We start from the raw sequence: 17,667 nt of genomic DNA on the forward strand, positions 1-17,667 counted from the left end.
TATTTGATTTTGCAGGGCCATCTCTTTGTTTATGTCTGTGTCTGTGTCTGTGTCTGTGTCTGTGTGTGTGTGTGTGTGTGTGTGTGTGTGTGTGTGCGTGCGTGCGTGCGTGCGTGCGTGTGTGCGTGTGCGTGTGTGTGTTCTAATTATAGTCTGCAGAATTCCTCGCAGTGAAAAGGTCGGAGAAAGATAAGATTTTTACCAAAGAGAATGTCTCTTCATGTAAAACTAAAGCTTGGTTGTGCCCAAGTGCCGCTCTCCTCTGCTATTATTGGGTATTAATGCTCCTGCTCCCAAACTGTAGTTAAAGGTCTTACGAAAGGTGAAGAAAACTGGATTAATCGACTTCTAATTTCACCACATAAACAAAGAACCCGATAAATAAGACCTTTAGTTATTTCTGTAAATATGTTCTAAAATGTCCCCGGTGTGGACGGTTGTGGACATGTTCTCTGAGTGTGTCTGATCCATCTCAGTGTGTATATGTGCTGGATTAGGATGGCTCAGAACAGATTAGTTAATTATAGACACCTGCTGTCTAAGCGTGGTGTGCGTTGTCAGGTGTTGCAGCATGAGGTCTGCTTGGGGCTGAGGAAAGAAATGGAGGACCAAGATATGGAATTGCATTTACAAAATCTTTACCATGTGTGTTTTAGATTGGATTCTTTCTCCCTGATAACTAAGGAATGGAAATCTTCATGCACATGTCACAGATTTAAACTCTTACAAACTCACTTGCAACCAGCAAAAAGTGGCGAAACACTTATTTCCGACAGCAGCTGTTTATTCTTTTAATAGTTGATCACTCTGTAATCAGACAGCTGGCGTTCCAATATTTTTTGATTATGAACAAGCACTTTGATTCCCACTGCAAGGGATAAAGTATAACATGTTCAATGTGTTTAACTGTTGCCGCATTCCAACATCTAAATTATAGCGCGGATAAGAATACCCTTGTAAGAGACTATCCGTCATCATGATTGACTTTTAAACGAATAATTTCTGTCAGAATTGAAGTTATAATGGTTCCCATTTCCACACACACCTTATTATCAGTGCACAGAGGAAGTCCCAACCCAACATTAAAGAATAATTGCTGCCATGGCAACACAATCATGTACAATGTCACACTGTGAAAGCTAAGGGTCTCAGGAAGAGTTTAATCATACCGAGTCTGCCACTCAATGACTAAGCAGCACTTATCGGCTGCACCACTGCAACTCAACCTCAAATCAAATCTAGATGTGGTGCTGGGGCAGGCAGTATGGGAAAATATTCAGTTATATTATTGGAATGCATCACATAATTTAGAAAATTAATAATAATTTACTTTTATTTGCCTTTATCTGAAATGAACAAGTCATCCCAAGCGGTTTGATGTTGGTGTAAGCTCAGGAACAGACTGCCTCAAGCACGCTAAAGAACTCCATTAAAACTGGTAGAAAATATACAAATGTACCCAAACATAGTCCATAATTGATGTCTGATTAAATACTCAAAAATGTGTTGAGGAAACAGCTGCAATCAGTTCTTCTGTTTTGCTCTCATTATCAACTTTTATTCTGCTAAATGGGTTCCCATTGAAGCCTTTTGCTTAATTCGGAACTTATTGTTTACTGTGAAGTTCGTGCTTGACATTAATTGAAAACCTGACATCAACCCTACAATATTTCTCTTCACTGTCTCACATACTAATGAATCATGAAACCATAACAAATATATTGCTTAGTTTGTAAGAATCTTAATCATTTTTTAAAGACCATTGCATTTATGGACTGCACCCAATACATGTTCAGTTATCAGATACACAGCACTCGTGTGATCAGCTGTTATATGTTCCCTGAAATTGATCCAAATCCGGTAAACCACATCTGACCAAAAAGGTTATCATAAGAAAAAACAGTATATGTTAAGCCCAGGTGGGTAAACTACACGCAACATATATTGAAATATATTAAAACAAAATTGTTTAGAATATCCAGAACGAATGTGGTGTTGGTGAAGTAAGACCAGTCAAACAAACAACTTTTTTATACTCAATCAGAACCGAATGAGACTATTTGGATGACCAAAACACAGTAATTGACTTTTGCTGGAAGAAAAGTAAACAAATAAACCAGGCAAAAGTCAGCAGCAGGGATTTTCACCTCCTGGCTAATCTTAGCTGGTTGACTCCACCCTTCGTGTCTGCGAGACTCCTGTCAGACCACTGGGATATTCAGTTTACCTTTACGTACCTCCCGGAGGCTGAATGAGCAGGCATCCAGTGGATATACCTTCAACGCTGAGGAAAAACATCATCTGCAGATTTTAATTTAAGCAGTGAACAGCCCTTTCTGGAGGGATAAAAAACCTTTTGGAAGTTCTGACTGGATTTACTGATGCATGAATCATGACTTCGTTAATTTCTTTACCAAAGCGGATGGCTGTGTAGTAGCTCTCCACAAATACAATTTCAACCCAGAACAACATACAAAACAACTGGTAAGCATCATTAGTAGCACATTGTGATGTGGTAGTTCTATGTAAATAATCATAGAACATTGGCATTGAAGAGGTGCCATCAAAATAATGTTCTGCAGCTTCTGTTCAGGTTAAGATGATGTAATAATATCTGTGGCCTTCTGTCAAGAAGTCATTGCAATAATGGTAAACTTTCATACGTTGATATCTGTATAATTCCTCTGGTAGTATTCCCAATGGTGGAAGTATGACGTTTGACTTAATGATTTGTCATTGCTGTTTAAAAACAGTACATGTACTTGGTCGTTTGCTGCCCTTTGACCTTTTGGATTTTAGCCTCTTAACCATGGTAGTTTATTTTGTGTGACTTTTAATGGTAATAGCATCACATTTCCAGCATTGGAAATATATATGATTCTAATATAATTAGTTTCTTTTGTAAAGTGTGACTGACCTAAAATTGCACATTAATTTACTTTTATAAGACTTGTCAAAGGATTAGGACAAGTAACTAACTGATACAAATGAAGAAAAATGTCTTGGGCACTGAAGTTTGGTATTTAAATGTGTAATCTCCTGCATAACATTGGTCAGGTGGTGACACCCTTGACTTTTTCCTGGGAAGCCCCTTTTCTGTTGCATAACTCAATCACTTGTGTGCTGGAGGTGCTAATTGTATCCTCTTTAAAAGGCTTAAGTCTCATTAATGCTAGAGCACAGTGTATCAGACAGGCGTAATTGACATGGCAGTTGTTCTTTCCTCACATTTAGACAGAATGTTCCATATTCCCTATTATGCTTGGTAAATTCAAATATTGAATTATCTAATGTGTTATTGAATCTTCGAGGTACATTTTGTTTCCATAGTGCCTATACAGTAATTAAGGCTTTGTTGCCTAACTCTACTATGTATTGTCCTGAAGAGAAGTCCTTATGTTGAGGGACAGTTCACTTAATACAACTCCTTTGCCCACAGAAACGTAGGCATATTTTGTTGTGGCTGCTTCCAGCATTAATAATCCAGGTGTTAAAGTCATGAAGGTCGAAAGAATCCAAATGACACGAGCATTCGCAGTTACGTAACTGTGCACGTCTGTGCTTTACAGGAGATTTAAAAGCTGCACAGGGGAAAGCTGATCTTTAAGTCAAAGAGGCTTTACCGCAGACCACAACAAACCTGAGATACTTCGTGGTTCATTGAGATGATATAGCAGTAAGACAAAGAGCTGGATTGAAGATTTGGTTGAATCATTCTCTGAAATTAACTCACAGAAAGCATAAAACAAAATCAAGGACCACATTACACAAAAACATATGTGTATCAAAAATTGAATTACTAATAATACCTCAGAATACCTAAAATGACCATAAATAACTATGCACAGACAGCCAGCAGAAGCAACAGAAGCAACGGGGAGGATATGAGTAACAGCTGGTGTTTCTGTTTCATTCAAATTGAGTAAAACTGTAATAATTAGTTTATTATGCAGATGAAAACAGGCTATTTATTGATTCTGCCTTAATTGTCCGGGAATGTCGGTTACTAATTATGAAAGACCATCTGCAAACCTTTTAGAACGTTGCATGCATTTAAAATGCATAGGATGCAGATATTAATGGAATTGAACCATGTGTCCAAGAGCCATCATTACTTACCTAATGACACAATTGAACACATTTTTGAAATAGTAAGCTTGCATGCAATATAGAGAATTTTTGATTCACTTTTGCTCCTTTTCTGAGAGCTCTTTGACGTAATGCTCTCAGAAATATATATTGTTTTATTTTCTCCTTAGTTTGGAATCACCAATACAGTGGGTTTGCTGTTATTCTTTCACTTATTGATACCCACTTTTCTTTCTTTCAGTGCCAACAAAATGCAGAAGCAAGTGGAGGTCAGGATGGGCGAAAGCCACATGGAGCCCATCGTCGAGACTCCTGACAGCATATGTGGCTCTATGTGTGATAAAATCATGAAGAACATGGTTCTCACTCTCACAATCCTTGGTACGTATATCTGGTCAGCTATTTACATCAACACTCCTATGGAGCCTTTCCCAACATGTATTAGATAAGACAAGATGTACATTCTGGATGGGTTGTTAGACCATCACTGCACTAAAACAAACTAACACATTTAACAAGTGGGCATTAAGCCTTACCTGGTCTTTGGACAGTGGATGGCACATGGAGCCTCATTGGCAATCTACCCAGAAACGCACATGGAAGACATACAAACTACTCTCAGGAAGGCCCCAGTCTTTCCCTTGCTTAGAGGAAATATTACCAACCACTGAGTCACTTTTGGTTCCCTGCGTGAGGCCATACACTTTACAAAATACTTTTTAATATAAATGGATCACAGTATCTGTCTTTATGTTTAAAGAAGTGCAATGAATAGTTGTTTAAAGTTCTCATGGAACCAAAGGAGACTGGGTTTTCTGTATCACATGTGTATGTAGAAAAATGTGCAGTATCTTGCCCAAGATGGCAAAACAGTGATTTCGTAGGTATTCTTAAAATTCCCCCAAAAAATGTGAATGACTCATTCCCAACTCGGGGGCGTATTCTACTTGCTTCCAGTGAAACGCCAGTACGCCATACCAATGGGATGTGTCAGCGTCTGCAGGCTTTGGATTTTTGCTTGGCTCTTGCATGTCTGTCTCTCTCTATGTTTGGAGCAATAAGTGCTATTTTCAACTTTAAATAGCACTCAATATCTCCAACAATTCCTTTCCCAACCCAGTCTTTTACCAGGAAACATGAGGAATAAAATGACACTTCGATAGCAGTTTCTTGGGAACTTTGATAACATTTTCTCTCGGGGTTTAAACTAATGTGACAAGCTAATTATGTGGCTGGAATACCAGATAATTGTACAGAGAAAAGGTGATATTTCATTGTTTTACAGCATTTCTTCTTTGACAGAAGTAAAAGGGAAAACACTTTGATCAATTATATTTTCACTGTTAATGTTAAAACCCAAGTGACCTTATAAGGTTAAAAGTTGTATTACAGTATAAACACAAAATATCACAGTATCTAGGTAACACCATGCATCTGTGTCTCTTAGATGACAGGTTGTAGTGTTGCTTTAAAACTCCAAAAAGCAAAAAGGTGTTGTATTTATCACACCAATGTTGATAAAATCCTTCCGTGTTCACAGTTAGTATCTCATGACTCACAGTCAGCTTGCTTTGTGTTTGATGTGTGTTTTCCCGCCGGCTCAGGTGTGTTTCTGGGCTCCATTTCTGGAATGCTGCTGCGGCACATATCGCCTCTCCCGCCTGATGTCATTATGATCATCGCCTTCCCTGGAGAGATCCTAATGAGAATGCTGAAGATGCTTATTTTGCCTCTTGTTGTCTCCAGTCTGGTCACAGGTGGGTGAGGTACAGTAGCTGCTGCACATTTTCTGCTCAATTAGATGACAACTGTCCTGAAATGAGGTTGCACGGTCTGACTTGTTGAGAGTTCAGTTGCAACAGGAGAGACAGGAGAGTAGGCAGGTGATGTGCTAAGGACGCCAGACACCAACCAACTACATTTGTTTTTGATATACAGTTTATATAAATGTATTTAAATTGTCTTGACTATGCTCTTGAGGGCAACATGTCCACTAAAATACGCATTCATGCAGATTAAAGCATATATAATTAGAATATAGGACTCACATGTGCAACACCTATCCATCTATTATCAACCGCTTATCCGGAGTCGGGTCAGCATTTGTTATTTCCAATAGATTTGGAGAATATGTCCTCATAAACAGAGCAATCACAACACTCCTCTAAATGAGTGTAGACTAATGTGTTGAGGCTTCACTATTTAAATGCTGCAACCGGTCTGTGGAGCTAATCAATGAAAACTGTGATGTCTAAATCAATTTTATTACAAAAAAACAGACCAAGAGAAGAGGTTAGATCTGCTATATATCTGCATATCATTTAAATATATTGACTTTAACAAAATCTCGCTTTTTAACTATCTGTTTAAGATAATATATATATATATTTTTAGATAAGTAACATATATTATTTCCTACAGGACTTGCTGGTTTGGACGCTAAATCCAGCGGTCGCCTAGGCACCAGAGCCATGGTGTACTACATGTCGACCACTGTGATCGCTGCGATCCTGGGAGTGATCCTGGTGCTGGTCATCCACCCAGGTAACCCCAAGATGAGGGCTGGCCTCGGACAGGGAAAGAAGAACGGCGATGTGTCCAGCGTGGACGCTTTCTTTGATCTCATCCGAAACCTTTTCCCAGAAAACTTGGTGCAGGCCTGCTTTCAGCAGGTAGGAGTCTCACAAAATAAGTTGCCCCAACATACATTGTATGATTCATATGTCAGTTCCTCCAAGTGTGTGTTCTTTCTTTGCTTCTTATCCAGATCCAAACGGTAATCACTAAAGTGCCAGTGCCCACTAACAGAACAAAAGCACCTCCCACAGTTCACAGTTAAAAGGACGCTTCAGTTCAAGAGTGGGATGAACGTCTTGGGTAGGTTAAAAGTCTAAAGAACCACCCACTGTAGGACTGGAAATAAAAAGCAGTAGTTAAAGTGCGTTAGCATCCTTCATCATTCAGAGCTAAAAACAAAAACCTCCTTGGCGGATAAAAAATACATTTCATTTTTTTCCCTAATATTATTGTTTTATTGAAAACAAAGCAATTCACATTAACATATGGCTTTTCGAAGAGTGGTTAACCCTCATTCTTGGCTATTTATTTTCTGAAAGACACCATGATCCAAGACTAATTCAATATTATCTTATTTTTATAGGTTTGATCGGATTCTTTGTCGCGTTTGGTGTTATTATGGGAAAAATGGGAGAAAGGGCCAAGTTGATGTTGGACTTTTTCAACGTCCTGAATGAGATTGTGATGAGGCTTGTTGGTGCCATTATGTGGTAAGTTGTCAAACTATTTAACTTATTTTTGCTTACATAAAACATACATTAATGTATATTGAATAACCTAAATATCACTATATACCAAAACAAAAAATATTCTTGATGAAATACAATCTGATCAGATTTGTCACAGTCTGCTTTCTCACTCACCTATTTTCTGCATTAACATTCCTTAGTCACCTGGTAGTCACACCCTGTCTCTCTCTCACTCGTTTACACCCATCAGCTCCCATTAGTATTTAGGCCCACTTCACTTTCACCTCAGTGCCAGATCGTACTTGCAGCATTGCCAGGTCTTTCCCCGCATTACCCTCCAGATTGCTCTCTCGGTTTCGACCCCTGCCTGTCCCTGACCCAGCCTGCCTCGCCCTGCTCCCTGACCCGTTCTGTACCGGCGACTCCCGTCCTGCTTTCTCCTGGAACCCCTCGCCTGTCCCCGACCAACCCTTTGCCTACTATTTTTCCGTTTGTCTCCCACCAGCCTATTGCTTCAATAAAGCTGGTTTACTGATATCCCCTGGTTTCCCGTTGTGTTTGCATTTTGGTCCTCAGCTCGTTTGTGACAAGATTAATCCCTGTGTCTATCTTCAGGTACTCCCCTTTTGGTATTGCCCTGCCCTCATCTGTGGAAAGATCATCTCTATTGCGGATTTGGAGGTGGTTGCTAGGCAGTTGGGGATGTGTACATGGTAACCGTGATAGTCGGGCTCCTTATCCATGGAGGATCTTCCTCCCGCCTGATATATTTGTGTGATAGTAAGAGAGAACCCCTGGACGTTTTTCATGGGAATATTCCAAGCTTGGGTCACGGCACTTGGAACAGCATCCAGGTAAGATGTCTTCATTTCTTTACTCTAGGATTCAGACTTTCTGACCCTGGTGAGCTCAGAGAGTGTAGTTCAGGTTTGTTCTTTAGTGTGCTGTATGATTTCTGTAAATACTCAGATTCACCTTTTCTCCTCCAGGGCCATACGGTAAATAACAAAAGTAACCTTTATTTCAAATGATAATAAGTAGTCTTGCCAGCAACGGTTTCTCACTTTGCCTCAATGTGAGATAACTTAATGTTTTATTTATGACACACTCCTTCGCCTCCTGAGGTGAGCTCAGTTCTCTCAATGTCTGTGCTGCTCACTGCTCCTCCATCTGCCAGAGACACTTGATAATTATCAGACAAAAACATACAAAACAACTGCTGAGTCCCAACTGCAGTTTTCTCTATGGGATTCCACTCAAAGTTCATTCAAACTAGTATAACTTATTTCTTTGTAATTCATCAAAGTTTTGACCTAAATTTGTATATTTTGTTCAATGATCAAATAACCAGAGTTGATTTATTTCAGTACGTATAAAGGAATTATGCAATTTTAACACTATTGCAACATGAAAGTGTGAACAAGACAGATTCATCTCTGCACGTTTTAGAGCCAAATTGGGTGCAAAGTTTGCAAACTGAACGACACTATATGATGTTGATGACGATCACAACAAAGCATTTCTTTATGTTTTATTTTCCGCAGTGCTGGAACCTTGCCTGTCACGTTCCGATGCTTAGAGGAGAACCTGGGCATCGACAAGAGAGTAACTCGCTTTGTACTCCCAGTGGGTGCCACCATCAACATGGACGGCACAGCGCTTTATGAGGCTGTGGCTGCCATCTTCATCGCTCAGATGAATGGGATTCACCTCGACTGGGGCCAGATTGTGACTGTCAGGTGAACATGCGACTATAGATAACACAGCACATTAGCAAGGCAACATTTGGAAACACATTATCCACATTCTTCACTCCCTTAAATCTGATGTAGCAAAAATAATTGTTTATAAATGCTTGTAAAACATGTGAACATCCAACTGTTTTCAAACACAGTCATTTGATTTATTTTATCATCATTTTATCCACATTTTCTTGTCCATGGTTTAGACTCTTTCTAGTTTAATTGATTATTTCAAAACTATAATTTGTTGTCAAAGTATTTTTTTTTAGAAATACAGAATCTGCATGTTTAAAGTGGCAGAGGTATGTTGATGCTTCAGAGCCTGTGGTTTGTCCGACCTGCTGAGAGTTGGATTTGCTTCCTAATTAGTATGACAGCCACCCTGGCCAGTGTTGGAGCGGCCAGTATCCCCAGCGCTGGACTTGTGACCATGCTTCTGATCCTCACGGCGGTGGGGCTGCCCACTCAGGACATCAGCCTCCTGGTTGCTGTCGACTGGCTGCTGTGAGTTCACCATGAACACAAACACTATCATTATAAAAAACATTCCAATACCATACAGGTGTTTCTTACATTAAGGCTTGAAAAAGATAAAGAGAATAATGGTAACTTCCCATACTTCATACAAGTATAGTATAATGTTTGGACAATTTACTTCTTTACCCCCAAAAAGACTACATTGAAAATAAGAAAGGTATCATTCACTCGAGGCTAAATAACAACGGTTATACATGACAGCTTCAAAGCACAACTCTAACTAACTCATTGACTCATATATCCCCAACAGTCCAGTTGTCACTAAGCATAAACATTTAAATTAAAACAAAAAGAAGACTCGCTCCATTTAGCTTTTTCTTTCATTTATCATTCACACTTTAAACACACCTTCTCTTCATGCAGGGATCGTTTCCGTACCTCAGTCAATGTGGTCGGGGACTCCTATGGAGCGGGCATCGTGTACCACCTTTCCAAGCACGAACTTGACCTTTACGATCAACAGGCCCGGATGGAAGAATTTGAGATGTCAAAGACGCAATCCTTCATTGAAAATAACACCAACCAGAATGTATACACACACCGCAACTCAGTCTTGATAGACGACTGCAAGGTACATTTCACGTTAACGGACATAGAGACTTGTATGTAGAGAAACCTCCCCTGCTCTGTGTGTGTGTTCCCCTTTCTTTTCCTTTCTGTGTGTGTGTTTCTTTTTTTATACATCAGTGTCTATGTAAATAGTACATGTTACATTTTCTTTGAGGAAAATGTTTTTTTGAATGGGGTGAAGAGCTAAATAAATATTTCCATATTTAGCTCTTCACCTGTTACTTGTATGAAAAAGCAGTTTTTTGTGGTACCAGGTTCAACAAAAGCAAAGCTTGTTCTTTTGTTATACTACACCTTTGTTTTTTATAATTTTTATATATAAAATAAGTTTTATTCTCATGAAACCCAAATGACAGTAAGCATCAACCATTCCTAATGTGTTGTCTTGTTCACAATTATATTTCACTTGCATTTTATTGCGTGGTATGTTCTGAGTTCATTAAGAAACTGTTGTTATTTATTTTGGTCTACATAATTGGACATGTATTTCTGGCAGCCCTGACCAAATTACAATTTTCAATCATTGGCTTTTTGTAGCCAGTGGTATACATAAAGACTGCTGTTTCACCATGTTTCACCCAAAGTGATGCACACATTCATGACATGCCTATCAAAGATATTTTAAAGAGTATTTCACTCAATTGTGTTGCTATTTCATTGTTTGTGCAATGCAACTTTCGCATTCTGATGCTAAAGTTGCTGAAGTTGCTCTTTGATTATTGTAATTCGGTTGGGCGGAGAATCCATACAATACATGGCCAACTCTGGGAACTATCCTTGTTTTAATATCATCTTGTTACCACATTGACATGTAAACAGCATCACTGCTTCATCGCATGTATTTCAATGTTGGGGATTCACTCAATTATTATACCCTAAGGTCGATGGCCTGTAGATTCATGTAATGTAAAAGGGCCTGAATGTAATGACGCATGGCTTCTTTGCTCCCAACCATTGACGGTGTAAATAACAGTGCCTTGGCCATAAAGTTAGATGTTCTCAATAATTGCTTACAGGTCGGCATGGGCAAAAATGGCAGGACTGGAGGGTTCTCTCTTGTTGAGGAAGGACCATGGAAATGCGAGTAAAGCAGATCCAGATGCTGCCACGCCTTACCCTGAGTTCCAGCTTTAAAAATGAACCAAAAAAATAATTACGTAGAAAAGAAAGGGGGAAAAGTTAGCAGAGTCAACTGTACCACAAGAACTAACAGTCAAATCAAATCAAGTTTTATTTATATAGCACATTTATAAACGATTTTTGGTCGAGCCAAAGTGCTGTACATAAAATAAAAATAGCCTACAGTAGAGACACTTTACAGCAAATACAACAGCACAGATTGTTCAGAATATCAGTATGAGAAAAACGACACCCTCTGTCCTTAGACGGCCAGTCTCTTCCTTTCAGTTACCCATCAGGGTAGCTACTGAGTAAACTACAGATAACTCAGAAACTTGTATTATACACAAACTGTAAGGAACTGGTGCATTTCATTTAATTCACTTTGTAAATAAGAATACATCCTTCGGTTGACAACATTGCTGCTGCAATCCTCTTGTTCTGTCAACGAAATAATTCTTCAACCTTGTGCAAAATCAATTTTTTCTTTTGTTTTGAAGCATTTTCTTTGTAGCTTTAAGGGCGGAGCGATGAAACGTGGATGATGGCCTTGTTACCTTTGATACAAGGACCACTTAAGAGAAAATACAAAGGTTGGTGTTATTGACTCAGAACAAATGTACCAGATCGGCATATCAGAGTCTGACAGACTTCCTTACTGTATCGTTGTCAATATCAACATGTTTGTGTATTTTGTTTTCTCGTGAAATGTCCAAATCTGGTCAAAAGGTTCAAAATAATGGGAACTGTGTTCATGAAAATAGAACATGAACAGAATGAAACAGTGCTTCTGTCATTATGAGTTAAGTAATGGTTCAACACTGTGCTACCTATGACTCTTTGACTTATGGGATTACTCCTTGATGTCACACACATGGCCAAGCCTAAGAAGCAAAGCTTAGGACTTAAAGCATAAGAGCAGAGTGTTTGACCTCTAACTGTGGCAACAAACAGCACAGGATGTGTTGCAGAGAGCTGTAAAGCAGAAATAGAAATGTATGTGAAGGGTGCCCTCACAGTTATTTATTTATTCCTTTTGTATATATGTTCTTTATGGGTGACGCACTGTGTTTCTGTTTTTAGTCAAGAAGTATGCCTGTGTACTGGAATTTCTGTGTTTGTGTGTGTTTCTGAGAGCAAGGGGAAGATTCTGAAGGAAAGGAAGTCGGAGGGTCAACAAGAGTAAAAGGGGGGTAGGGGGTGTCTCTCAAACTCTCGGCAGGCCAGTGCATTGCTCTGTGTTTTATTTCAAACTGTTTATTTCTTTGCTAAATGACAACCTTGCCTTGACGATGTCAACTGCAGAGTGCAGTCAGTGTGATGACTAACAATGAATAACATGTATTACTATTCATTTCTTTAGAATATTGGGACACACATTTCAATAGAAAAAGTAAAGTTTTTCCATGCTGGATTTCCTCACAAGGTATCAGTGCGATTTCGCACATTATGATAAAAAGTGCACGTTTATATATAAATAACACGCTTGTGTATACACAGAGTTGTTTAACTGTGGTCATGTCTGTTTAGCAATGCACACTAAATTCTGCCTCTGAATCTGAAGCCGTAACAACAAGGTCATTGGATGTCGGCTGAATATGTTTTTGAGTTTGACTCCGTGTAGAAACTCTGTTCAAAGTTAAAACAGGTTATTTATTTCCCTTTTCAGATAAGCGACAGCTTATATTCATGTTTAAAGTGCCTCCTTGCACTTTATATATCATCTTTAGATAAAGTGTATAAATCAAATGTGTAGGATTTGACATTTCATGTCAAGCATCAGAATTGTTTTTGCTATGCTAAACGTTTCTATAAAGACTTTAACAATATTATTTAACACAATGTAAGTACAATGTTAATTTTCATTTTATGAGCCACTTGTGGTCCCTATAGGTTATAAGTTTAGAGTTATTTATTTAGAAACAATGCATTACATTTATTTGTTTTCAAAATAAACTACTGATCTCTGAATGTTTTAGGGGAAGGGAGCCCAATATTGCTCTCCTCTTCAATCAGGGACATTTTGTTTTTAAGTATATAATGGTCATCAGCACATTGATTCGGTTTTGTGTTGGCAGCTATACAGTATGTCACCATGCTGCTGTGATACCTTTGCAAGTCATCCTTTGTTTGGCTCAAGCACTACCTTTCTCACAAATTGAAGACTCTTCCTAGGAAATTATCATCGTAGCCTGACTTATGTAAAACCCATTATCTAATTATTTGTTACATCACTTCTGTTGCATTGTTTCCGGGCCTTGATCTAAATGTCCTTAGTTGACTGGCCTAGTGTAGCATTGTTGTCCAACCCTAACATGAACATGGAATCGTTCAATCGTTACAAAACAAAACATATATTTTTTATCTTCCTTTATGATTTGATGCACATTTCGGTCCAAGAATGTATCCAATATTTCTCTTGTGTCTGACATTTATTGTGATGCAACATTTCTTGTAAATTAGAATAAGAAGGATTGAATGTAGCACAAACAATATTTGCCTGGCAAATGGACTGAAAGTGTGTAACTGTTTTAATACCTGTGTGTAAATATTAATGGAAACAAATAAATGTTTATTGATGATAAGCTGTGGTTGTGTTTATTTCTCAAATAAAATGCGGTTTAATTCATCATATGAACATGCAATAACGACAGATGGAGTGCTGTGTAGGTTGTCTAATGGCGCATTTCCACTGCAGCGGGTAGCCCCGTTTAAGCATCCTTAATCGTCCTCAAGCAGCCAGGCCAGTTTTTGGTGGCCTTTCCATATAGCGTAGCACCGGCTAGCGGGTACTTTTTCCCTCTTTTTCCAGCCCCATAAAATCGTGGTTCTATCAGGCCAGGCCAGGGCTAGTGACGTCAACACTCTTGACTGCTGATTGGTCAGAGAGAATCGTCACAAGATCGCGCACGAGATCATCTCTAGCGTCGCATATATATCTAGAAGCAAGCTTGCAGCATTTTTATACACAGCATTTTTGTAAACGGAGGAGCTACAAAAATGGCAACGTCAAAGAAAAGCACACCGTGGTCGACCGAGGAGGTGACGACGTTCCTACATCTCATTGGGGATGATAAAATCCAGCGGGAGCTCGACGGAACAACAAAGCCGATCGCCCCACCTACACTGCGTTGCTACCCCAGGTCTTAAACTGTAATGGGAATGCGCCACGGCCTCGGACGGCCAGCGAGGCAGCCCGAGGCCTGAGCGAGGACGCTTAGGGACGCTTAAACGGGGCTACCCCGCTGCAGTGGAAATGTGCCATAAGAGCATGGGCGCGGGAAGGGCGGTGCTGAGGGCGCTGCAGCACCCCCTAGCGACAGGCAGGGGGTGCGGAGCTCCCCTTTCTGAATTATTATTTGACGTTTATTGCTGCTCCCGCTGTGCATAATCTGTGTAATATGTAGCCAATAAATTCCACATTGTTGGTAAAATAATATTTTGGCCTGCCCCGAATGTTTTTTCTGTAGCACCGGACAATTCTACATCAATAATATAATACATTAACCGTGTTTTACGTGAACCTCATCATGACACTCGAGAGGATGGCAGGACTGTAATTTCCCGTGTTCAGTGAATGCAACAGAGGCAAGACACCAGACCAATCAGAGAGTTGCATGGAAATAAAAGTGTGCTTGTGTCATTCAAACTCGGCTCTGTTTGTGTGTGTGTGTGTGTGTGTGTGTGTGTGTGTGTGTGTGTGTGTGCGTGTGTGTGTGTGTGTGTGCGTGTGTGTGTGTGTGTGTGTGTGTGTGTGTGTGTGCGGACATAGCGCATTTAGTGTGTGTGAGAGAGGGAGAGAGGGAGAGAGGGAGAGAGGGAGGGACCGGTGCCAGCAGCAGGGACCGTGTTGTTAGCATCTGGTTAGCTAGCTGCACTAACGGACATACGGAGCTGTTGTTTGTTCCACAACAAGCTGGAGGAGAGCTCTCCTCTCAGACTGAGAGGCTCAGGTGAGCTAAAGGACTCTCTGAGTGTTTAGATAGTTAACTTTAGTCTAAGTTATCTCAGTGGGTCTCAAATGGTTTGGTCACAAATTATTCAAAAGATTATTTCCGCGGCACACCTTCATATGATCATTATAGTTATAAAACAAATAAGAGAATAAAGGAAAAAAGTTATGAAATACTATATGGCAGTCAAACAAGAATATAGTTTGAAAGGGGAGTGATTTGTAAAATATCCATAAAGAAAAAGAACATCTGCTTACAGTTGTGTTTCATCTGGGTGTTGAGAGATGTATCCATAGATCTCTTAATGTTGCTCTTAAAGTGCACCAGATTGATGCTTTTAACTTCAATATTTAAAAAAATATATTCCCGGGGGAGCATCCCCCCGGACCCCCCTAGAGGATGTGAGGTCCGCTCCCTACTAGTAAAAAATAGCACTTTACCCCTGCCTATATGCCGTGAGCTGATTATCGAGCCTTCATTATAACAGTCGCGGGTGTACTGTGTGTTTGCGTGTGGGGATTGCTTTTGTGCGTGCTCTATAGTGCTCGTAATAGTGTTCACTGGAGTCCAGCACCTCAGCACCCCCACTCAAAATACCTTCCCGCGCCTCTGCATAAGAGTCAGTGGGTCGGGCTCTGTTCAGGAATCAGAGGTTTTTTAATAAAGGTTGGGGAAACAACACAACAGCTTAAAATAATAATGTTATTGCAAAAAATAGATTTTCACAGAATCATTGCCAGTTAAAAAAACATACAAAAAATAAACAATAAAACGTCTAACAGCATTTATTTCCGGATAATACAATGGAAATAAAAGCATGAATATTGCTGAAGTTTAAAAGTAAATGAGAGTTTATGAAAGTTGACAGGAAAAGTCACATTATGTTTCGTGTTCAGACTAGGATCAGAGCTGAGAAGTTCACAGGAACCGTTTGTGCTCCACAGCCCCGACCCTTTTGTTGCTCTGATCAAAGCGTTCTGTTTCAAACTCTGACTTGTGTTTCTGTGATGAGTCTGAAGCCTCCGGAGAGTCTGTGTCTGAACCTCAGTGTGAGGAAGGTTCTGGAAGCTCCTCCAGGGGGATGACCGTGTACTCTCCCGCCGTTCCATTCTCCCTGGGATTGTCTTTGTGCACGAACGTCTTCATCTCTATCTCCTTCTGCTGGTTGGAGGAGCTACTCTTGGTCTTGGATGCCTGGCTTGGTGCATTCCACCTGCACAAATAAGGAACAATAAGAATGTTTTTCTTGGCTTAACCAGTTATAACAACAAATATATAGCTATATTTGTCCTTTTTCAAAGCCTTACTTGTCTCTGGTAGCGATGGCAACAAATAGCACTATCAATGCTGCAAGGCCCACAATAAAACCAACGATGATGATCCAACCTGGAGATATGGGAGATAAGAAGTTAGGACTGACGATGGCAGAGTTTGATCATGAACAAATCTGATTTACAATTTTTTCAAAACGTACCTGGTGTGCTGTGTCCTATGTTAGTGGCAGGATCGTCCGGTAGGCCTATCTGACCTAACAACAGAAAAAACAGGTTTTATATTTCCCGTTGGCAATCAATAAAACACAATGTTCATGATTGTAGGCATAACTATTGAGGCAGGTTTTAGATACTTACTATTTTCGCTATTTCTCAAAGGTTCTTGCTTCGAAGCTGTCTCATTGATTAGCACTATACCGCTGTTCTCAATATCTGATCCTGATCCTTCACCTGATCCTTCGCTTCCTGCAAACATTCTTGGTGCGATAAAACCAGCCATGTATGTTGATGGTGAACTGGTTGTAGTAAGGTCCTGGGTAAACATCTCTCCATCTCTAGAGCCTGACGTCATACTGGGGGTTGTAGTCGGGTACTGGGTAAACATCTCTCCATCTCCATCTCCAGAGCCTGACGTCATACTGGGGGTTGTAGTCGGGTACTGGGTAAACATCTCTCCATCTCTAGAGCCTGACGTCATACTGGGGGTTGTAGTCGGGTACTGGGTAAACATCTCTCCATCTCTAGAGCCTGACGTCATACTGGGGGTTGTAGTCGGGTACTGGGTAAACATCTCTCCATCTCTAGAGCCTGACGTCATACTGGGGGTTGTAGTCGGCTGCTGGGTAAACATCTCTCCATCTCTAGAGCCTGACGTCATACTGGGGGTTGTAGTCGGCTGCTGGGTAAACATCTCTCCATCTCTAGAGCCTGACGTCATACTGGGGGTTGTAGTCGGGTACTGGGTTAAACATCTCTCCATCTCTAGTAGCCTGACGTCATACTGGGGGTTGTAGTCGGGGTACTGGGTAAACATCTCTCCATCTCTAGAGCCTGACGTCATACTGGGGGTTGTAGTCGGGTACTGGGTAAACATCTCTCCATCTCTAGAGCCTGACGT

At 40.2% G+C, this 17,667-nt stretch overlaps 2 protein-coding genes across 2 annotated transcripts; one reads left to right on the plus strand and one right to left on the minus strand.

The window, feature by feature from the left end:
* The first annotated feature begins 571 nt into the window (after positions 1-571).
* On the plus strand, positions 572-11,292 carry slc1a2a (solute carrier family 1 member 2a). Its single transcript, XM_034078213.1, is given in 15 exon segments — positions 572-576; positions 4,331-4,470; positions 5,694-5,846; positions 6,511-6,761; positions 6,857-6,910; positions 6,912-6,966; positions 7,250-7,376; positions 7,971-7,992; positions 7,995-8,060; positions 8,063-8,128; positions 8,130-8,209; positions 8,900-9,094; positions 9,467-9,601; positions 9,998-10,205; positions 11,221-11,292. Coding segments are annotated over 15 exon segments (1,629 nt in total).
* A 4,725-nt stretch (positions 11,293-16,017) lies between these two features.
* On the minus strand, positions 16,018-17,435 carry LOC117443265 (uncharacterized). Its single transcript, XM_034079240.2, has 4 exons — positions 16,908-17,435; positions 16,751-16,804; positions 16,584-16,662; positions 16,018-16,489 (listed from the first exon to the last, which is right to left on the minus strand). The coding sequence occupies exons 1-4, from the start codon at positions 17,425-17,427 to the stop codon at positions 16,321-16,323; spliced, it is 822 nt and encodes a 273-aa protein (XP_033935131.2). The 5' UTR covers positions 17,428-17,435; the 3' UTR covers positions 16,018-16,320.
* Positions 17,436-17,667: the final 232 nt, after the last annotated feature.

Source organism: Pseudochaenichthys georgianus, chromosome 3 (assembly GCF_902827115.2).
Source record: "Pseudochaenichthys georgianus chromosome 3, fPseGeo1.2, whole genome shotgun sequence".
NCBI lineage: Eukaryota > Metazoa > Chordata > Actinopteri > Perciformes > Channichthyidae > Pseudochaenichthys > Pseudochaenichthys georgianus.